The sequence below is a fragment of the Marmota marmota genome, unplaced genomic scaffold, assembly GCF_001458135.2.
Source record: "Marmota marmota marmota unplaced genomic scaffold, marMar, whole genome shotgun sequence".
In the NCBI taxonomy this organism is placed as follows: Eukaryota; Metazoa; Chordata; class Mammalia; order Rodentia; family Sciuridae; genus Marmota; species Marmota marmota.
Window position 1 is genome coordinate 43,456,891 of NW_026000229.1, and position 23,534 is coordinate 43,480,424.

Here is a 23,534-nt window from a genome sequence, read left to right on the forward strand (position 1 = left end):
ATGGCAAATCCTGAGTCCCGCCAATCTAGCTGCCTATAACTGAGAGTTGATTATCATTTCTGTTTTTGACCAAATTTTAATTCTTACACACACATATTCAAATAATTAAACTATTTCTACTATACAGGCCCTCACAGAGGATGGTGATAAACAACAATTTAAATTATGAAAGTTGTTTCATTGTTTGGTGAGCCTTTGGAAAAGAGTAGAGTTAAATCAATGGATGCAATCTGTTATCTTCATGTGGAAGATGAATTGATTACAGAAGAGCTACAAAAAGGGAAATCTCTTTCTTGAAGTTGGTTTTGTATATGAATTTATACTTCCTATAGGTTAGATTTTGAGATAGAAGGCTCAAACCTTTTATAAAGGTTTAAACCCTGTATAAAACAAAGGTTCAACTGGATGGTCCTGGACTAATCTGGGTGTGCCATGAAATAAGGACACAGGGATTTATAATGCCTGTTGATGTGACAGATCTAATTCAACATGAATTTGTCTAAAAATATCACCACTCTTCAAATTTTGAAGATTTTAACGTTTGTTGAATGCCTGGCTGATGCATTTCATTCAGCATCTTATTTTGGAAAGTCTTAAAAGAGTTAACACTTTAGGATAAACATTTCTGGGATAAACATTTATAGAGTGATAACAGATATCAAAAAAAGTCAACAGAGAGTCTTGCCTTTACATAACTGTGTAAGTATATTCCTAAATATTTCTAAATGGTACATAGAAAAGAACATGTTCAAGTATATAGTCTTAAATATTTAGAGAAAAAGACATCATCAGAATTATCTTAAGATACACATGAAATTGTATCTCGGCCAAAATTCTCGAAAAAGTTTGTGAGTATCTTACACTGAGGATTAACTACTAATTACATTTTACCAATTTGTATGTGATAACAGGGCTAATAATATGTAGTTTTCAAAGAAAGATTTAGTAAACAGTTTGTTAAGTAACTCAGCCTTAATGGAAGAGGATGCCAAGTAACTACTGTTAGCTATACTGTATTCTTAGTTAAGTTTTATAGAATATGGTAACTTTTCCACACCTCTCTAAAGAGTTCCATCTAATTTACCAATTAAAAAATATAGCTTTGCTATTTTCATAGCCTGAATGAATTTTTCATGATCAATAGTATAATAGGATTATGTCAAACCAATGTGTATTTGGGGGAGATGATACTACATTAATTTTGAATTCCATTAGTGTCATTTATTTTGAATGTGTCATTTATTTTGAATGTCATTTACTGTATTTGTTTACAGGTATAACAAACTCAGTAAGGCTACCATTACTTGCCTCCTCAGTGTAGCCAAGCGGGTATTAAGGGCAACATTACTGAGCAAAGGCCACAGTTGTTCATTTCAGACACTCTAATAAGGTCATTCAATAATGACCATTTAACCAAAAACTGTTTTCTTCATCTTAAAAGTTTGACAGAAATATCAATATCCTTTCTTCTTAAACTGCCTTTTGCATATATGGTCAGTAATTTGTTTCAAGAAAGAAAACCAATGTGTTTTTGCTTTATGTTGGTAAATGTTAAACAGAGTTAAACATTCACATTTTTTTTTTAAATATAGAACTTTCCAGACTCATTTACAAACTGATGTGAACTGTGAATCCTTACCAAATGATTACAGTACATGAAAATTCCAATTTTGTTTGCCAATAGATTTCTTTTGGAAGAGCGTCAATTCACATTTCCTATAGTATTTGTGAGGGTTACTACTTGAAGAATCCTATGTGTCTTGACAAAGTTGTGGGGGGCTGGAGGCTCTAGGTGGCCAGTATTAACTGGCACAGTCAGAAAGAAGGTGTATTAATTTCCTATTGCCATTACAACAAACCTAAGTGGCTTAACACAACACAAATATATCTTCTAATTCTGTGTTAGAAGTCTGACATGTGTCTCACTGAGTAAAATCAAGGTGTTGACAGGGCTGTATGCAGAGCCTTCTGCTGACTTGAGGGAGCATCTGTTGCTTGCCTTTTCCATTTCTACAGGCTTCCCACATTCCTTGGCTCATTGCCCACTTCCTCTATCTTCAAAGCCAGCAACACTGCATCCCTCTGATCATTCTTCTGTAGTTATATCTCCCTCTGATCACAGCCAGGGAAAGTCTTCAGCTTTTAAAAGCTCATTTTAAAGATTCATGTGATTAGATTAGATCCACTTGGATAGGCCAGAATAATCTTCCCATCTCCACACTGGCAAAGTCTCTTTTGCCATGTAAGGCAACATAATCACAGATTCTAGGGATTCAGGTGTGGGCATCCTTGGGAGCCATTATTTTTCCTACCACATACGAGTTGGTAAAATACCTTGAGTGAATGAAAACAAGGCCAGCAAACAAGGGTGAGTAAGAAAGAAACTATTGCTGTGGTTTGTGATTTCTCAATTATTCCTTAAAACAGCACAGTACCAGTGAAATCAAAATCATTGTCTGATTAAGGGATGTGGAGTAAAATAAAGAAAACATGGAACAAGTCCCCAACCTCAAGGATTTGGTTCTGTCTTCACAATGCGGAGAAGGAGCACAGTTCTCTGGAATTAGATGCTCCAAAAACACAGCCAACTGGACTCTTAACAGCATGGGTAATGCTGTAGCTTGCAAACTTTCTGGTTCAAGGCACACACCCTCCTCAGCTTTATGGAAGTTTCTCTCAGGAAGAAACTGTGCATTCATTCTTTCCTATGATGCAGGTACCATATCTTCCCATTTTACAAGTGAGAAAATAAATATTTTTGTTTTGTTTTCTTGGCACTGGAGATTGAATCCAGGACCTTGTGGATGCTAAGTATGGGCTCTACCACTGAGCTATCCCCCCCCCAGACACAGCCCCCCAAAATGAACATTTTTTTATGGTTATGGTACTTACAAGATCTGACTTTCATCAAATCAGTAAATAATACACATTTGATTCCAAAGCCTTTGTTCTTAATCCTACACAATACTGTTTATCTATTGGCTTCAAGACCCATCTATCTTATACTTCTCTCCAGCTCTATTCCCAACCCAAATTAAGTTCGTCCCTGTATCTGTCTTTTCTGAGAGTTTACATATGTATTTCTAGGAGTGTGCATGCCTTTTAGCAACTCTCTGTCATCTGTCTCTTCATAGAGTTTTATGCTTTAAATACACCTCTCTGTTCTCTTTTCCAACATGTTAAGAAGACTTCTAGGCCAGAGGCAGGATAGGTTACAGTACCGAGTCATATCCAGTTTAAAAATGTGGATAGATCATCACTAGGCCAGGCTTGAGCACTATGATCTTTAGCTTCCTTAAACTGTGAGAGGTCAAAAATTGTATCTGCTCCATAGGGTGGGTCATTGTAAGGATTAAGAGAGATGATATATGTAAAGCATCTGAAAAATAATAATCACACAAAAATTGTAGCTATTACTATTATCAATTTCTTACTTGCATAAAGATGCTATTAGAAGTTTGTCTCTCTGAAAGATGCTGATTGGCAACTTTTGTACCTCTCGGTGACATCTGTATGACCATCAACCTCAAGTTAATTCACACCCTACTATTTAGATGTGATTAATACTACTCAAAAAAAGTTTCTTCTAAAGGGTCATGGCTGCTAAAGAACTAGGGCCTGATGCTTCTTGAAATTTGCTAATCACATCTGGTTTAGCTTTAGACATTTTCTGGGATTTTGCCAGCAGCTACGACACTTTAATGGCTACAATAAACCTCAAAGCCTCATCAAATCTTTGCTGTATGTGTGAAAATTATGTCCTCTTCAATTAAACATTCAATCTTGGTTCACACTGAGGCCTTATGGAAAAGGAGGTGAAACCTGAATGGAGATGTGAGATGAAACGGACCGCCAGGATTCTGGCCATCTTGCCAGATGGTATTTAGAAGAAAAAGAAATTCATTAGAGAACCCAGGGTCTGTATTTTCTTTAAATATTTACTGGGTACCTTTCATGTGTTAAAAACACTGGCATCTCTAAAGATTAGCAGGGCGTTTTTTGTTTAAATATTCAATGTGTGTGGGGTGGGAGGGAGTCCTTTCCTCATTTACTTCTGTTGTATTTCGTGTCTTTTGGAGAAGTCCCCGTTCAAAGAAGAAAAATAACTGAGACAATGTTCCATTTTCTTTCCTAAGGCAGCTCCACCAGCCTCAGAAGCTCTTGTATTTCCTTAAAATCGGCTGAGGACAGTGTCAGTTGAGTACTGAGAGATCCAGAATGACACTTGAGAGTCTCTAAGATGAAATGGGGTGTACCAAAGCAAGGGCCTTGGGGAAACCCTGCCCCTCTCTCCCCCTCATTCACACTTCTTACCCCTTTACTATTTATCATCAAACTCACAAGGATGTCATGGGGAGGCAGCCCCTGGAAGGAGAAGGGGAAAGATCAAACAGAGATCAGGTTTCTTCTCAGAAATCTACACAGGGGTCAGGCCAAGGGTTTTATAAGGGGCAAAGAGACAGGAGATGGGCATTCAGATCCTGCCCAAGGTGTAAACAATGGCTCTTCCTCAGCATAGCTAATGCTGCTTTCCTGAGGATTGGTCTGGGCCCTAATTCTGCCATCATAGAGGGACAGGAAAAAACCTTCTATGTGATGGTCTACTCTGCTTTATTATGAGACACATCAAGCTCCTTGCCTTAGACAAGGATAAAACTCTCAGTTCTTCAAGAGATTGATAAAAATGACCATAAGTTCCTATATCATATTCCTGAACAAAGTATATTTGTTTGGTTGAAGTCACTCTCTCAGCCACATCAACAGGAGGAGAAAAAAAAAAAAAAAAAGCCCACACACTTTAAAAATAATTTACAAGGTAAAAATATTCACTTGTAACCACTATCCTTATTTAAGCAAGTTTTATGCCCAAAGTTAAAAAAAAAAAACTAAATGGCTCTCTCTGCCACCGGGAGCAGATCTTTCCTACTCTGCTTCCATTTCCAAGCTGTTCTCAGCCTGAGACTTAGGTTTTGGAGCACTCTTTCACAATAAACATTTTAAAAATGTTTATTTTATGTCTTAGTGTAAAAATATTCCTGGTTGAAGCTCTCCTTTTCCTCAAGCTCGCCTTCTGGCACACCAAGCCCCATTTCCACATTAACACGCTCCCTGAGTCCTCCATGGAGCGCGTCAGGGGACTTACAGAGACTCCAAGGTGAGGGTTTATATTCCTGGACAAGGAGATATCTTCACAGTGAAAACATAAGACTCTAAAAATGCCAAAGGAAAATTCCTGTCCACGTGAGACCTACTTTCATGTTTAAAAAAAAAAAAAAAAAAACCAAGAAGGCGCTTTCAGCATTTTGTTTTGAATAATAATTAAAAATATAAACTAAAGGAGAATGTTTGCCAAGAGTGTAATTATCATTATTAGACTCATACATAAATCAAATACACAGAGACCTGTGTGTGTGTATGCATGTGCGTAGATAGATGCAGATGTATTAAGCAGGAAAGAAACTAGCTAAGAAAACGCATGGGTTCTAATTGGATAGACCTGATTAGAGTTCAGTACATCTGCTTCTTACTGATTGTGTGAACAAAACTTATCTAAGCCTAATTTTTCTGAGTTAGTGTAGTTCCTATTTATTAGGATTGTTACAACAATGATATAAGAGGAAGTTTTTAATACATGGTTGGTGCTGTCATTATTATTAAAGTTTTAACTACTCAATGTTAGAAAATGTGGATATGACAAAATGTAGACATAATAAGCAAATGATCACCATTAATAAGAGAGAAAGATACAGAAATATAGTTCCTCCAAACAGTGAATAGAGATGGGAAGTTCCATGAAGGCAGCAGTGGATCATAATGGAACTCTTTAACAATTCCATCTCGTGAGCCAGATATAAATAATTCTCTTGAGGCATTTTTTTAAAGCAATTTTAGCTGCTATCATCATAATAGAACAGTTCCTATTACCTTCCAGTTGCCTCTTCAGTTTTCTCAAATCTTTTATGAGGTCTTCAAACTTGACTTGGGAGGCCAGAAAGAAATCTTGTGGTTCAGGCAGGGGGAAAACACTCTTTTCAGTTCCAGCTTCCTAAAAGATATGGTAAACAAAAGGACATTCTACTTCCTGGTTATCACTTTCAGGTGAAATTCTAAAGCACCGGTCAGTAAAAAAATTAAAAATTTCATGTTTAAATAAGAATCATTGGAACACTCTGCTATTCCTATATTTGGACTCGCTACGTTGAAGCACTTTCACAGCTCACAATGTATTTTTGGTCTTACTGGCACTGAGGTCAGCTATGGCCATGTCATGCATTCTATTTTGCCTTGTAAGTCAAAGAGAAATTGCCAGGTATGTCTTAATCTTAGACACTCGATTCCCATGGAACAAGGCATGGGAAAATGCATGAAAGAAGTTACATTTACAGTCCCATTTGAGTTACCCACTCTAGTGATTAGGTAGCCCACACTTGGGTATGCCAATGGGTTGAACTGGAGAAGAAGGGAAGCCCACCCTTTGCTTTTACCTACCTTTCTCTGCAGCTTGAAGTTCTAGTGTGGGCATGATCAAATTTTTTGTGTATATATAAAGCTTTTCCAAATGTTGTTTGGTTTATCTTAGTAGATATTTACTGAGGACATGTTGGGCGTGGTTTTTAACAAACTCCACAGCTATACATGATAGAGAATCCTAGCTGAGAAACATCTTAAAAGACAAAATCTTCAGGCACACTGAAACATAAGCTGAGCTTCAAATATCTCTTCCAGCCTAGCTTGCCTTCTTCCCGAATTGTTTAATATAAGCTTTGTATCTTGCATATCTTAGGCAGCCTTCAGTTATTCCTGTCTCTACACACACTACTTTGCCAGTTTTCCTTCACATTCCATCTTCTCTACTGCCATTAGGACTAATTCCAAACTTTAAAACTGCTTTACAAGGCACTTTATGATCTGGCTTCTGTCTACATGTCCAGCCTTACTTCTGCCTTCCCCCATCCCCAACTCCCTGTTCCAAACGTCCATGAACAGTAGAAAGGCCATAGTCTCTTGCCTCCAGGCCTTTGTCTATAAAACTGCCCCTTTCCAGTCCTTCCCATACCTTCTTGTTCATATTCATCCTTCACGTCTCAAAACAAATGTCACTTCCTCAAAGACTTCCCCAAACTCCCAGCATTTGTATGTTTCTCTCCTATACTTCAAGAGGCCCTGAAACTACATTATCATATATTAACTGCTCTACTAATTAAAAAATTGTGGTGTTAGCTCATATATCATCCCCACTAGATGACAGGCACCTCCACAGCAGGAACTGGGTCTTGTTCTTAGTGTCTGGTGTATCAATACCAAATTGGTGAATGCTGTCTGCAAAATGCTGTTTTGGAAAAACTGTACCTTTAACAGGAGAACCCTAATTTATAACCATATTTTCTTCTTGTTTTGAGAATCCCCTGGACCCTCCCCTTCCCTTTAAGGCCTTTACCTTCATTTGGGAATCTAGGAGATGGTGGTTTTCCTCATTTTATCTGAACATTATATATATTTTCATCTTCCTCTATTTATTTTAGTACTTTAAAAGCAGTGGGAGCAGCACCCTTGGTCTGAGTGCTAAGATGAAACAACAACTAACGTGTTGACCACAAAAGCCCCTGGTCATCTACACTGGAAGAACTGGGGCATGATATCTCTTTCTCTTTTTCAAAGTCATTATCAGACTCAGCCCTGGTTTCAACATTTATTTTTTTTAAGTTACGAAAAAGAGAAAATGCTGCTAAGAAATAAGGCTGGTAGTAGCTCTTGTGAAAGCTGCTCAATTAGAGTTGAAAAGATATGACTTTCATGGGTTTCTTGAACCTCCGCAGACCTAGGCTTGGACCTAACACTAGGCATGAGAGACAGGAAGCCTGGAGCAGGAACCACCTTTCCTCAGCTAATTGCTCATCACCACTAACCACAAACATCATCACTCTTGCTCCTCGTGGGAAAGGATGGCTTCATAAATCATAATTCCACACTCTCGTTGAGTGAAATGCATTTTGCTTGGTAAAATCCAGGAGAGCACCACACAAATGCAGACTCCTTATTTTTCCTTGACTGGGCCCATCCCACATTTACAACTTTTGGTATTATAAGATTTTCCTCCATGAATTCAGTTCCATTAGGTTCTGCTCTCTTCACGACAATTGTATTTCATAGGCCAATTCTGGCTTTCTGCACCATGCATTAAAGTTGGTAGAGGCAGACACTACCAGGCAAATCTGTTAATCTAGTGTTAGAAATTTTACCTCCTAAAGAGTCTTCAGGACAGTTCTTCTGCCACATTGTCAGCTTAGGGTATATACATATGTGATTGCTGTTTCTAAATTTTCTGAAGCTCAATAGATTTCTCTACTCCAGAATTCAGCTTTCATCTCTTCACACCTAGTTCTTTACAGATATCATTTCTCCACAGTCCTGTGGATATTTACAATATACCCAACTCAGCAACAGTTTTTTGGACCCTTATATCATAGACACTAAAAAAGGACCAACATGAATTCTGGATCTCAGGGAGCAATGATAGGAGATAGTGCTTTTACATATGTATACATAAAGCAGATATGTTATCATGAAAGACTAAAAAAAAAAATGTCCCCAGGCTTCCCAAATGAGGGCTTCAGTCTTCCTTCCAAAGTCAGGACAAAAATGTCATGGTAAGAGCAGGTAGGATTGATTGGACTAAATGATTTTTTTTAAAAATTAGTTGTAGATGGACACAATATCTTTATTTATTTATTTATTTTATGATGTGCTAAGGATCGAATCCAGTGCTTCATATGTACTAGGAAAGTTCTCTACCACTGAGCTACCACCCCAGCTCTGGACTAAATCACTTTTGATGATGTTTTTTTCCCCTTTATAAGATGATAACACGTTCACTATGTTAAGTCATTGAAACAAATAAGTAAAAAAACATTCTTATAATCCTAACACCCAGAAATAATTAAAAAAAAATTAATATATATCTTTCCAAGTTCTTTTCTGTGTTTATATACATTTATATTAACATACTTGAGATTATACTATATATGTGTGTGTATATATATATATATATCTATATACATACACACATACAATTTTGAAATGCACACGTGTAATTTAAAAGCAGATCAAGAATACTTTCAAATGCCACCAAGTTTTCCTCTATACACTTTCCACAGAAACATGTTATTCCATTGTATAACTCTAGCACAATTTATTTGACCTTAGTCTCAGCCATTAGACACATACTAAAAATTTTCCAGTATTTTGTCATTACAAATTATTTACTATAAATAGGATAGTGACACAAATCCATACTTATTTCCTTAGGATACAAATTCCTAGAAAAATTATGCAGAGGCTGGGGATATAGCTCAGTTGGTATAGTGCTTGTCTTCCATGCACAAGGTCCTGAGTTCAATCCCCAGCACCACCAAAAGAAAAAAAAGAAAAAAAATATGCATATTTCTAGGACTTTTGATATAGTGAGGTTAAAACCCTGCTAGCTCAGCACACCTGTGTAGCATGATAAGCACATAACAACTCATGAGGATTTTTGTAAAGATCCCTTTTAGAGGATATATAGTTTAGTGAGTCAAGGGCAGGCTAGTCCCATTTGACTCAGAAACCCTAACAGAGAATAACCTGATTAACTACAGGTTCAAGACCTGGGAAAGGTTTGATCCATTCACATTGCCCTTCTATATCCAGTGGGCAATTTATAGCTTTGTCTTTTGTAAATTATTTTCTGGGTCTCTTGTCATATTTTTATGAGAAGGAATAAGTTATCTTTTTCTTATTGATTTCCAAATAGCTCAGTATCAATTATGTTGCAGATATTTTCCTCACTATGTTATTTAGAAGTTGGCTTTAAGTCATTTTTGAGATACTAAAGTTTTTCCACTATAAATTATTTTTTTTTTGCTTTAATGAATTTGAAGTTATAATTCTCACCTTTTATGGTTTCTGCTTTAGCTTGAATGCTTTGAAAGGACTTTTTACCCCGAGATCAGAAAACTATTTACCTATATTTTTTTACATATCTTTTGTGATTTCATTCTTTGTTCTTACATCTAACTCTTGTTCTTTAAATTTTATTTTGGTCTCTGGTATATGGTAGAAGAGAAAACTGAATTTCTTCCTCTTCCCAATTACTTGAAATTACTCATTTATCTCATACTTAACACATTTATTGGGTTCATTTCTGAGATTTCCTTTCCATTTCAAGTTTTTTGACCTATTATTCTAACATTCCACATTTTAATTTTTACATTATACTTAAAAATATGAACAAATTATTCTGTTATTTTTTAATCCTAATCAAGTTTTGTCCAATTATTCTCACATACAATATTTAAAATCATTTTGTCAATTTCTAAGATTGATTAAAAAATTTAACTAGTATTTCCAGTAGAGAGTACATGTTACTTTTTCTTTTTATTGTAGTAAAAAACCATATACCATAGACCTATTATCTTAAGTTGTTATGTGTACAATATTGTTGTGCCAGATGTAATGGCATGCACTTGTAATTCCAGAGACTTGGGAGACAGAGGCAGGAGGATCTCAAATTTCAGGTCAGCCCAAGCAACTTTGCCAGACCCTGTCTCAAAATAAGAAATAAAAATAAAAAATAAAAAAGGACTGGGGATAATGTAGCTCAATGATGGAGTTCTGGCCTAGCATGCATGAGGCCCTGGCCTAGGTTCAATTGCCAGTACAGGAAAATTAAAAAGAGAGAGGGAAGAAAAAAAATATTGTTACACATTTATCTCCAGAACTTTTTCATATCTTATACAACTAAAATTTGAATTTTGATTGAATTTCAACTCCCCTTTTTTGTCTTCCCCCATCTCCTGGCAAGCACCATTTTATTTTCTATTTCTATGAGCCTAAAGTACTTTACAAACTTATATAAATGGGCCATGTAATATGTGTGATTGGAATACATTCTACTTAGCATAAGTTCTCAAGGTTGATCCATGTTGTAGCATGGACAGGATTTCTTTCTTTTTTGCAGTTGAACAATGTTACATTGTAAGTATTCACCATGGTTGCTTTACTCATTCATCTATTAATGGACATTTAGGTTGTTTCCAAATCTTGGTTTATTGTTCATAATGCTGCAATGACCATGAGAGTGCAAATAACTCTTCAAGATCCCGGTTTAAATTCTTTTTGATAAACACCTAAAAGTGGGATTGCTAAATCATATGGTAGTTCTATTTTTAATGTTTTGAGAAATCTCTTTACTGTTTTCCAGAATATCTACACCTCCCACCAACATTGTTCATGTGTTCCAATTTCTCCTCATCCTTGACAACAATTACTATATGTGTGTGTGTATATGTGTTTTAATAGTGGCCATCCTAACAGGTATAAGGGGATCTCTCTGTGGTTTTGATTTGCATTTCTCTGTTGGTTAATGATGTTGAACATTTTTCCATATACCCATTGGACATGTCTGTGTCTTTTTGTTTTTGTTTTTGCTACTTTTTTGATTCTCAGTAAAAGTATGTCAACTTTCTTTTCAAGGGTCTAAACTTTTCTGGGTAAATCTATAATACATATACTAATCATGTCATTGGGAATTTTCTCCCAAAGGATGTTTAGATTTATTTCTAAAAGGGAGAAAAGGGAAATTTATAAAAAGGCTTGAGTTAGGGAGAGCATCAGAAGTGAAAACACATTAGTAAGCAAGGCCTGGGGTGTGTTTGGAAAACAGCAGGTCTTGGGTTGGATCACAGAATAAGTGAAGAGTAATAAAAGTGTGGTTGTAAAAGATCAGAATTAAATTGGGTAGAGTCTTAATTTACTTGAAAATGGGGAAGCCATTTCTTTCTTTCTTTCTTTCTTTTTTTTTTTTTTTTTTGAGCAAAAAACGTGGCATCAGAGCCACAGGTAAAGAGACTGTAGTTTGAGATGGCCTAGCCCGGCACTATATGGGGGTAGGGTGAAGAGCCAGGAAGCACTGAAATTTTCCACATGAGTTAATGGAAAGCCTTAGAGAGCTGAGGGAAGTAGGAAGGAAAAATATGGAAAGACACTTGAAACATCTTAGTTGAAGGACAGAGAAGAACCAAATAGGAGCATATGCCTTCATGTCTGAATGACCCAAATTCATGATATCCTTGATAGAAATAGGGAAGAAGTTTGGAGAGGGTGGAATGATCAGTCTGATTTTAGACACACTGAGAACTCACTTGCCGGGGAAGTAGCAACAGGAATCATTAAAGAGCTCATGAGGGCTTTGTCTGTTGTCTGCTGCGTAAAATGTAGACCCTTCCAGAACAAGGCCTGGGATCTTTGTTCTTCTTTTCTTATGCCTAGAATACAGCTTGCATGGCTAGTTACGCAGGAGTCCCGACAACATTTTCCTCTGAGACTTTTTCAGTTCATATTGATTACTGTATTTCTCAACAACTTAAATAACAGTCCCTCTTTCTTCTCAAAGTTAGGACTCCTTGTTTTTGGTTTAAGGAAAAGGAATATTTTCTGAGACAGAAAATTGTGCTCAGGTGGATTCTTCAGACATGTTTATTTCTAATTGCAAACACGACCCAACCAGAAAGAATGTTTTTTTGTTTTGGTTTTCAGATTCTATGTCAATTTGCTCACAGAAGCATTACTGGTAACATATTGGGCTTTCTTTTACTGCATCTTATTTTCTAAATGTTGTTCTATATTGCAGAATCCAGTTTTAAAACTACGACCAGTTACTGAATGGATCTGGAGTTCACAGAGAATCTTGCAGTCTGGTTAGAAGGCACTAAGGCAACTAGGGGTCTTTCTGAATTGCATTATACAGTGGATTGAGAGTTGGTAGGTTTGTGCTCTGTAATAACGCTTCTCTTGGCTTCAGTGTTCTCATCTGAAAACCAAGGCGTATGGAGAGCTCCCAGATTCTATGTTGGACTTGAAATCCATCCATCCAACTATCCATCATCCAATTTCTGAATGCCAACAATGTGTAAAAGTTGAAACCCCACTAGTGCAGCTTCCCACATAATGCTATTTCTTACCTGATCATAGTAACGAAGGTAATACTTCACAACATAGTCCACCAGATTAATTCCATTATCCTAGGTTTGAAAGAGAAACTCCAATGACAATCATTCATGTGAGATCTGCCATGGTATATAGTTGAGAGCCGACACCTCTATTTGTGAGATCTGGTCTTAATTCTATTTGAGATGGGGCAGATTTTCCTCCCTCCTCTTGGTCTTATCTACTTTTTAAATGCCAGATATACAAAGAAATGACAATATACTGTCCTTTGTGGAAAAAATTAAACAGATAATTTATGAGACCTCTGAGACAACAGCTAAAACAAACAAACAAAAAAATCCTTGCACAGTATTTTCTGGCATAGAGCCAAGACAGAAGGGGGTGGGGAGTGCTAAAGGGAACTGTGGACTAGAACAGAAAACCATCCCTCCCTTCCCACCTTTCAAAAAATGTGTGTTCTTAATGGCGTGAAAAACAATCAGAGCCAGCTTAAAAGGAAAGCCATGCCACTTTATGACCCTGGGAGGCCAGGGCGAGCAGGCCCTCCCACAAGGCAGCCTTTGTGTCTTGTTCACAGGGGTCTAATTCTAATTTGCCTGTGAGTTTCCCCTCCTTCCACCCCCCTGCCTTCCCATGGGACGCCTAGATATGGGCTAGCTGTTTCTAAAGAGGTCGCTCTGCAGGGGTGTGGAGCCAAATGATAATCAGGCGCAGAGAGTTTGACAGTAGACCCCAGCCCAATTGTTGTGGGCAAAAGAATAATTTAAATGCTCAGCTCAATTGGTGATTCAATGGTGCTAGTGCTCTGCCACTCAAGAATGAGTAAATTACAAGTAGCCAACACTAAGTTCAAACAGATGACAGCCTTTGCACTCCAGCTATTTCTGTGTGCTTTTTCTCTCTTGTTACATTAGGAGTTCAATACCTTATCATGTATGTTACAGAGAGAGAGGAAAAAAAAAAGGATTGGGGATTGTACCAATGAAAATAGGTGTAATAGTATACAACTAGAGATATGAAAAATTGTGCTCTATATGTGTAATATGAATCATAATGCATTCTGCTGTCACATATAAGAAATTAAAATTTAAAAAAAAAGAAAATAGGTCTAATAAGCAAAACCTGTTTTTACTCCAAATTCAAAAGAAAGCAGTGAGAGGGAGAAAAAAAAAAAAAAGCAATGCTCTCAACTAAATGATTATTGTTGGTGGGAGATTAAGGATAAAAGGAACAATCTGGAATACTTTTTTTTTAATTATTAAAGGCATAGAAGGAAAATGATGGCAGATCATAGGAACTCACTATGAAAATATGAATAAATACCCGACTTTTGACGTCCTTGAGTTTGGGCAGAATTTCTAAGCTATATCCATCTGCTTGTCCCCGAGTCCTATTTCCTCCATTCATATAATTTCCAAATGCCAGAATGAGACCTAAGATGTCCTTCACACTCTTCATGTGCAGCAAACCCTGCAATGTCAAATACCAATTATTATGGTCTGAATCCCAAATGTACCCACGTCCATTGAATGAATACTTATTAGGAACCCAACAGACTGTTTGGTGGTTTAACCCCTACAGGGTTAATGCAAAGTAAAAAATACACTTTACTAAGGCATAGAAGTCTTTGAAATAAAGGATTAACAGCCATCATTTTCTACTCAATGAAATTATAAACTGTTCTTACTAAGGATTAAATTTTAGTATTTATATTTCCATTTGAGCCAGTGTTATTTTTAATACTTACCTTAAAGTATTTAATGATTGATAAAATGGAGCTAGAATAGTTAGGCTTAACCTATGATGACTTCTGAGCAGAAAGAAGTTTAATATCTTTTCAGGATCTGGTTTGGGTGTATGGATCTATATAATGAATATCGTAAAATGTGTAGTAGCAAGTGTGGGTATGATCCTCAAAGGTAAGCTACAATAACACATTTTAAGGCCATAGGTTATGTTTATTAAGTTTTTAAAATGTATGTTTATTAAGTGTTTGTTGTATGTCTATTAACTTTTACAATTTCAAGATGCTTAGAATTCTTTTCAGCTCCCTATTTCATTTGTTTTCCCTCTCCTATTTTTTTATTATTATTATTATTATTATTATTATCATCATCATCATCATTTCCTCCACCTCCTTTTCTTCTCCAGTCTGGACCTTCTTTTCACTCCCTCCTTCTTTCACTCATAGGGGCACACACATACTTATAACTATCACATTTGCCCTTATAAAAGCACACAACATGAAGTCCAAAAGGGTTTCTACAAGGCATTAGCCTTAATCTCTCCCACTCCCGATTTCCTCCTTCATTCCCTATAAGAGTAAGGCTAGCTTTCAAACTGCACAGCAGACGTACCTTAGAAGCTCTTGTGACAATCTCTACTTTTCGGTGCAAGGAGGTGATGCCCTCAGAAAAAACAGATCTGAAGATTATGCACTGGGCACGTTCAGCAAAATTGGGGATCTGGGCTAACTCATGTAAAAATCTGTAAAAAATAAAAATGAATAATTTTGCTTTATATGTGGTCACAAGGAAAAGAAGAGTTGTTATCAAGGTCTCACATGAGAATATTCCTTATTTGACAGTTTCAATTTAGCAATTTTAAAAGGCATCAGGTCAACTTGAAAAATTTCAAGGATATGTGTTCTGTTGTTGATGACAGGGCCACAGCCTTATAGGTTTGTATGATGGTAAATAAATATAAGGCATATAAATTACTTTAGGAACAGAAGGTTATGCACGTGTACTGAACAAGTTATCTATATCCTGCTACCAGAACCAAATTAAACCCAAATGGAAAGCTCTAGTCTTTAGTTCTTAAAAAAAAATTACACAATAAACTTCTTTGTAATGTAGTGCAGCATTCTCTAAAGGTATATTTTTGCAGTCTAAGCAAAGGGAAGACTTGAGGCAAATATCTATGGTTAAATGACTTAAAAAGTGAGATCGCTACTATTTTTGCTCAATTACATAAGTCTATAATTATCTAATTCTCCATATATGTATTTATTTTTTATATCAATTTACCCACAAAGACACAGTTCCTAGCTCAGTAGTTGGAACAAGGCAGATACTCATGAAGTAGACAATTTTAAGTTTCTTTAAAAATATGGCAAGACAGATCTTAAAAGCTAAAGGTGAGTATTGACCTACACACAGTAGCTCACTGTCTGAGCAGCTGGGCACTGGTGTCCTTTGCAAAATTAAGTTGGAAGAGCTACATATTCTCCAGGCCAACCACCAGAGGAAAGGGTATAAACTGAAAAGGGTGGAAACAGCTGGATATGAATTCAGAAAGGGAGAGAATCCACTAACTGACATTAATTTCATTCTGGAATCAAAATGATGACTAACTGATATTTCTGAAAGTCTTGGTCTACTCATAACATCATTACCTTGAAATTTTGAAATGTCTCACCAAGAATGGTTTTATAGAGGAGCAAAGTTGTAGCCTCCCTCTTTCTATACCCAAAAAAGTTTTCTTGGCTTATATTCTGTACCTTCTATACCTATTCATAAATTTCTAATTATCAGGTCATGGTCTCTCCCTTTGTTAAATGGTACTGAGATGAAGCAAGGAAGACTCACAAAAGAAAACAAAGCTTTGTTTTTAAGTTCTATAACTGATAATTATGAAAATCAGATGATATAATATAAAAGTAGAAACTTAAGAATTCTGCATTGGGACAAGATGAAAAAAATTACACTGTATGTAAACTGTTTCTTCATAAATACAACATTGAATTAAACAAATGATTCATTTATCATGACTGCCACCAAGGTTATCACTGATTTTCACAAATACATGAGAAACAAAAAGCTCATAGGACTAGCAGCATTTGGTCCTGGGATGAGTCTTGGGGAAATTTATGTAGATGCTGAAAGCTCTCTAAAGAAACTTCCCTTCATTTCTACCTGACCCCCTCTCCCCATCACCACCAAATGTGCCATGACACATCATTCCCCGAGCAGGACCCAGAAGATCCTCACAATATGTTATACTTAAAATGAACACAGCAGTGAAGTAGTTACAGCGACCACAAGAGAACACACACATGAACACCTCAGCTCACCCACAAGGATAGAAATGAAAAGCAGGCAATGACTTATTAATGGGCTCAAAGAGGACCTTCAGGACAAACAGAAGACAAGAGACCTTAGGCTCATTAACTTACATTACTCAAGAAAGAGAAAAATAGAATTTAGAGCATCTCCAGGACTAAACCTGACAGGGATTAGGGCTGGAACTATGAAGGCTCTCAAAGATTCCTAAAGTTTCATAGTTTTCTGTATGGTGAAGTCTAGAATGCATACACAGAGTTGGAGGTGGGTGGGAAGTTGAGGGATTTTACATTACTTTTGGCTAGAACCTTATCACTGAAAATAAGCACTAGAGCATCAGCCCTGAGAACAGTCAGCCAGTCCTTCAAGCATGTGTGATAGAATTTACAAGGTGTTAGGCACCATGCTAAGACCTGGGAACAGGATTTAACTTACACACAATTCTTTCTTGACTCCTGAGAAGTAAATCAGTGATTACTGTGGAGTGTGTTAAGTGCTCTGAATGATGGGAAGCCATCATGGGGCACTGATGTCAGTCAGAGCCTTGGAGGATGTTGTTGGCTGGGTTTCCTGGAGCCCTGTGATGCTTGTGTGTGAGAGGAGCTGTCAGGTTGAACGCATTCTACAGGGGAGATGAGCAAAAGTCAGATGCTAACATGGGTTTTATATTCTAAATTAAGGAGTTAATTTTTTCATGAATGAATGAAGGGTATTAAACAGAGAAGTGATACTTCTAGATTTTGTTTTAGACAAACACCATAGCAACAGCCCAGCAGAGTGAAGATGACAGCAGATTTGAAGCTGGAAGACCTATGAGACCACTGCTGTAATCTTCCAAGAGGAAAGATAAGATGGCCTGCAGAGTTGTAAAAGATGGGACAGTCTTAACGCAGCAAGACCCAACTACTCCCAAGGGATGTTGACAAGTGTCCAGGATGTCTTGTGAGTTTGGGTTTTGACATATCTCATAGAATGGGAAAATACAGAATATCAGAGAAGAAAATTCAGAAGAAAAATGTGACTTTATGTCATTTTCTGTTCAAAAATAGCCATGTAAATTCTTGAGGGAAAGAACCAGAACTCCTTTTGCATTTATCTTACAAAGTACCAGAAGAATAGGCTATTGAAAGTAATTACCCGATAAATATCTCATTTCCCCAACTGTGTTTTATACTATACCCACAGATGCAGGGATAATAACCTTTGATGTATTTCCAGGCAGAGCCTATACCTTGAACACTGGGCCTTGGTACTTACAAATATTCATTTGACTGAATTACTTTTGAGAGAGTCTAACTTTGTATTTAGGTTCCATAATAGAGAAGCCTGAAGAAGCCACAAAAGCAGGCTTAGTTTCCCAGGAAGGACTGCGACTTCAGTCTATATAAGGAAGAGAAGCTCTGTGCCTCATGCCTGTGGGTTACACATCCACATGCAAGTCAGCTGGCAGTTGAAATGATACTTCATAGCCCTTTATTTTAAAGAAAATAATGTGGTTTATCATCATTCCTTAAATCTCTGAATGGTATTACCTGAAGTGCATGGGCACATAGGGCTATATACACAGTGTGATTCCATACTGTAACCTGGGTCCTTCTAGGGAGGAGAACACTAACAGATCCCAGTTTGCAGAGGTCTAAGATAGCTGTGGACCCCAGCGAAGCATTCCAACAGATATAAATGGCATCCTCATTCAAGACCAGGGTAGGTGCATCAGGCCTAGCCATTCCCCGGGGAGACTCGCCTCAGCACCACCATCTCAGTGGAGAATACAAAGGGAGTCAAGGGCCATCTGTAGAGGGAGTGGCTCTCAGACAGCCTGGTCCCACGCAGATGACACCTCTGTGGGAAATGACTTTCCAAATCTGGCACTTGGGTGTAGGGGAGTTGATGAGGTGAGTGATGAGACCAGCCCTGTCGTGCTATGATTTATAGGACTGGGCACCACAGTATCCTTAGGAAACTGTAATGCTAACTATAAATGATTCATATTTTCCAGTATGTAAAACATGCTTATAGTCCACTCTCTTGGAGTTAATGGTAACTAAGTTGCCAGAGAATCAGCCTCTGGCCTAAATGAAATAAATGCTAGATGGTGCAGGAGGTCTAGAGCAAAGGCTAAATTCACTCAGGTCCCAGGGCCCCCACCTCTCCATGCCTCACCCTCCACCACCTGAGCCCAAGCACATTTTTTCACCAACACAACCTGATGGTCCTCTTTGCTGTCAGTAATAACTGTGAGTGTCCAGGAAGTCAGCACAATAACCATTCATAAACTTTAAAATTGTTTTTCTAGCTGGGAGCTGTGGTGCATGCCTGTAATTTTAGTGAATTGGGAGGCTGACACAGGAGGATAAGTTTGAGGCCAGCCTCAGCAGCTAAGCAAGACCCTGTCTTAAAATAAAAATACAATTAAAAAAAAAAAAAAAGAGTTGTGGGTATGTTTCAAAGTAGCGGGCCTATGGTTTAAATCCCCAGTACTATAGCTAGAAAGATAACTGCTCTTCTACCTAGGTCATCAAATCAACAGAAAAAAAAAAAAAACAGGAATAATTAGTTGTTTGCTAATTACCTGCCACCATTATTCTACATCCTGGCAATTAGTCTGGAGAAGTAAAACTAAAAGGCAGAAGCACAAAAGAAAAAGGGAAATTCTCCTGTGGCAGAAACACAAAGCCTCTCCTCAATTGCTCATTTCATCCATCACCATCCCCATAGCTTGAGCAGGTTTTGCTGAGTGGGTGAGGGGTCAGCAAATTTCAGACCATGGGTGAAAGCCAATTTGCCATGTACTTTGCTATGGCTCATGAACTAAGAATGGTTTTCATACTTTTAAATGGTTGAAAAAAGATTCAAAAGAAGCATGACATTTTATGGCACATAAAATTGATATGAAATTCAAACTTCAGTATTTCTAGCGTTATGATTTAGAGATTAAGATCCCCCAAAAGCTCATGTGTGAGACAATGAAAGAAAGTTTACAGATAAAATGATCTGGTTATACAAAGTTTAACCTAATCAGGACATTAATTCTCTGATAAGAATTAGCTGGGTGGTGTAGCTGGAGGAGGTGGGTCTCTGGGGGCCTGACTTTGGGGTTTATATTTTATCCTTATTGAGCAGAGCTCTCTTTCTGCTTAGTGGTGGCCACATCCTGACCTGCTTTCTTCCACCACACCCTTCTGCCATGATATTCTGACTCACCTTAAGCCCTGAGGAATGGAGTCAGCCACCTATGGACTTAGACCTCCGAAACTGTGGGCCACAAAATAAACTTTTCCTCCTCTAAAACTGTCCTTGTCATGTCATTTCACCCTTGTCGTGTCCTTTGGTCACAGCAGCGAAAAAGCTGACTAAAATACCTGAGTAAAATTTGGTGGGGGGGCATGTCTTCTGCATACATATTGTCTGTGGTTGCTTCTGTACTACAATGGCTGACTTGAGCAGCTGTGACAGATTCCTTGATCCACAAAGCCTAAAATACTTACCATCTGGTCCGTCACTGGAAAGTTTGCCAACTCCAGGGTTAGAACTGAGTTCCACTACACAACTTGGCATAACTAACCCTACCCCAAATTGTTAAGCCCTATGGTTCCCAAATGCCACCCCTCCATTTCCATTATCAGTCACTTAACTTTCAGTCATCAGCACCTTAACAGGAATTCATTTACATAACATATGAGGAAACATGACTTGGGAATGAGCCACAGAATCAGCTGGGGTGGGAGCTGGTGAGGATGGTGGCTCTGGTCAGTGGAGCAGAAGGGCAATGGAATCCTATTTGAGCCAATTTGTAGTATTCTTAGGTTTTGTGAACTAGTTTTAGAGCAAGGGGTATTGTCAAAAACTCCATGTGAGAAGAACTAATCCAAGGTTCTTAAAACATCACGAAGGTTGTCAGTAACTGAACAAACCTAGGCATCTTTCCCTACCCACAAACCTACTTGTTAGAGGTATTTTTATGGGTCCGAATGTCCAGGTATTCACTGGGAGTGGAATATCCTAGGGGACCCAAGAACAAGGCAGGGAGGCTTCAGCAGAAGCCACAGAAACTTGGATGTCTGTGGTTCTGTACTAAATCTGATAACTCCATTTCCTTTCTGCTTTTAAATCGGATTATTCCCTTTCTGGTTTGCTTTCTGTACTTGTCTTGCTTCTACGTTGAGAGGGCTGGCCTGAATTGGACATGAAACATTCAAGATAACAACAGGCATGATGGCCCCTGTCCACTCAAAATCAGGTCTAAGGCCCCTGAAAGGGTGTTTAGGCCTAGGCTGCAGGACCCCAGGAACCAGTCTATGGCTTGCAGACACAAAGAGCCCAGCCAAGAACTCAGTTATGCACCAGAGTTCTGGGTTTCAAAGAATTTGGAATGACATCCCAAAGTACAGAGAAGCACCTAAAGTGAGTGAAGAATAAGCCCACAGAGAATGAGGATGGGAAAGTAGCATTGAATTTGGGCAGAACAAGTGGAGAAGTTTGGGAGAAATCTGGAACATTAAAGTTACATTTACCGAACATGACATTTAAGAAAATCAATTTGAATTCCGGGACTCCAATATCCTTTTCACTGGATTGGCAAAATCTTAAATGAAGTAATACCTTCTTCCTTCCTCAGTTACACTTTGAGTTAAAATGTTTAGTCTAGAAGGAATTAAAAAGTTGCTAGACCAAGCAAGGGGAGTCATGTGGGGTGGGAGCATGGTGTGAAATACACTGCATCTAGCAGCACAAAGCTCAGTGCTGCTCTTCCCGGCAGCCGGGTCACTCTGCTGTACGCAATAGGTCACAGGAAGGACGGTGTTGTAACTCAGCTCACTGCACAATTTACACTTGATTATTCAGAATGGGGAGGCAAGGAGTGAGAGACTGAAGTTTATCTTTTGTACTAACAGAAAACTGTTTTAGTGTCCTTACTGTTCAGGTTTGTCCAGCAGCTTTAATTCTTCTTCTTTGGATGTCTCATAGTATTTTCTTATTTTAACCAATTCATCTTCTTGGCCTCTCTGTAGTGAAACAGAAAACAAAACAAAACTAAATGTATAATGAGAAATCCATCTACAGCAATAGGTCTCAAAGTGTGGTCCCCAGACCTGCAGTATCAGCATTAGCTCCTGGATTCTGTATGTATCAAGCCTCTTCTCCCACAAGACTCCCCTTTCTTGGTCTAGAAACTTTTCAATTCTTTTTAGATGAAACATTTTAACCAAAAAGGTAACTGAGGAAGGAAGAAGGCATGAATCCTTTAAGGTTTTGTTGATGTTGATGCTGCTGTTGTCCACTGTTAGAAATCCAAATTGTTGGCACCACCACCCCAAACATAAGAAACTCCAAAGTCCAGCAAACCCTCCAGGTGATTTTGATGGATGTTAACATTCAGAATCACTGGCAAATGCAAATTGTCATAACCAGTACACTCAGCCTGAAACAGAAATCAGGACATTAGTTTGCTACCTTCGATTCCCTATAAGTAGATAAAGGGCAAGTCGTCCTTCGTATTTGCTTACATCCTCTTGGAACAGCTCTAACTTCCAGAGGCTTTCCACTCCATTATGTGAAGTCAGCATCCCTTTTTCTGAATTTCATAAGTACCGTGTCTACAACTTTTTTTTTATATTTAATCACACACTTTCTCCATTTATCCAACTATTTCAGTTGTGTGTGGCTTGCCTCTATTGTGTGCTAACAAGTACCATCCATGTGCAAAGTCCTGAGCCCAGAGTAACAACAAAAAGCTTTTGGAACGTACCTTGCTTTTGACAAAGTTCTTTAACATCAATTAACGTATTCTCATTTCACAGGTATTCCACTGAGGATCACATTAAGCTAGCAGTAAAGGGCTTCTGATTTGGAATCCTTCCTTCTACTATACCACGTTGACCTCCAGGTACTCAAGAAATGCAGGATTAATTCCCCATGGTCTGGTATTTGTGTGCCTTTGGGTTTATTAATGAAAGTTTTATTGACAAAAACATGAGAACTTCCCAGCAGGTTAAACTAAATAGCTTCTGACGTATACAAAGGATGTGAAATGAGCAGGGAATTGGCAATCCCACCAGGCCTATAATATTAAACTATGGAAATTTTCTTTAAGAGATTTAAGGTCCCAGGGGACATAAATACTAAAATGAATCATCTTTTGAGCTGAGTGTTCACAACATTCCTTGGAGTCTCAGGCAGCTCCCTGGGAAATATCATTACTTAAGAGAATCTCATTCAATTTATATATCTTTTTTTGTTTGTTTGTCTGTTTGTTTTTGCATTCTAACAGTCAGTGAACATCTTGTTTGGATTAAAAAGAAAAGAAAGAGCAATAATTGCATCAATTCAAAATCATGGGGATTCTGACTCTCCAATATCATCTTTCCTGCACATTCTGCTGGTTATTTCCGCATATAACTCAAATTGAAAGAACTAATGTGTGTATAGTGCTGTTTTACTTTCAAGAAACATTGTATTGCTATATATATATTAAATTCTTACTTG

The 23,534-nt window shown here is 37.7% G+C and overlaps 1 protein-coding gene across 6 annotated transcripts in view; it reads right to left on the minus strand.

Moving 5' to 3' along the window:
- The window catches only part of Fmn1 (formin 1), a 399,662-nt gene that overhangs the window by 110,383 nt on the left and 265,745 nt on the right, over positions 1-23,534 (minus strand). For all 6 annotated transcript variants that reach the window (XR_007343831.1, XM_048793077.1, XM_015480855.2 and 3 more), the window contains 5 exons: positions 21,966-22,054; positions 15,342-15,471; positions 14,308-14,454; positions 12,999-13,058; positions 5,926-6,046 (listed from right to left, as the gene is read on the minus strand). Coding sequence is in view for 5 of the 6 variants with exons in the window: in XM_048793077.1 (XP_048649034.1) it covers positions 5,926-6,046; positions 12,999-13,058; positions 14,308-14,454; positions 15,342-15,471; positions 21,966-22,054 (547 nt within the window). In the remaining variant the exon portion in view is untranslated. The remainder of the gene's footprint in view (positions 1-5,925; positions 6,047-12,998; positions 13,059-14,307; positions 14,455-15,341; positions 15,472-21,965; positions 22,055-23,534) is intronic.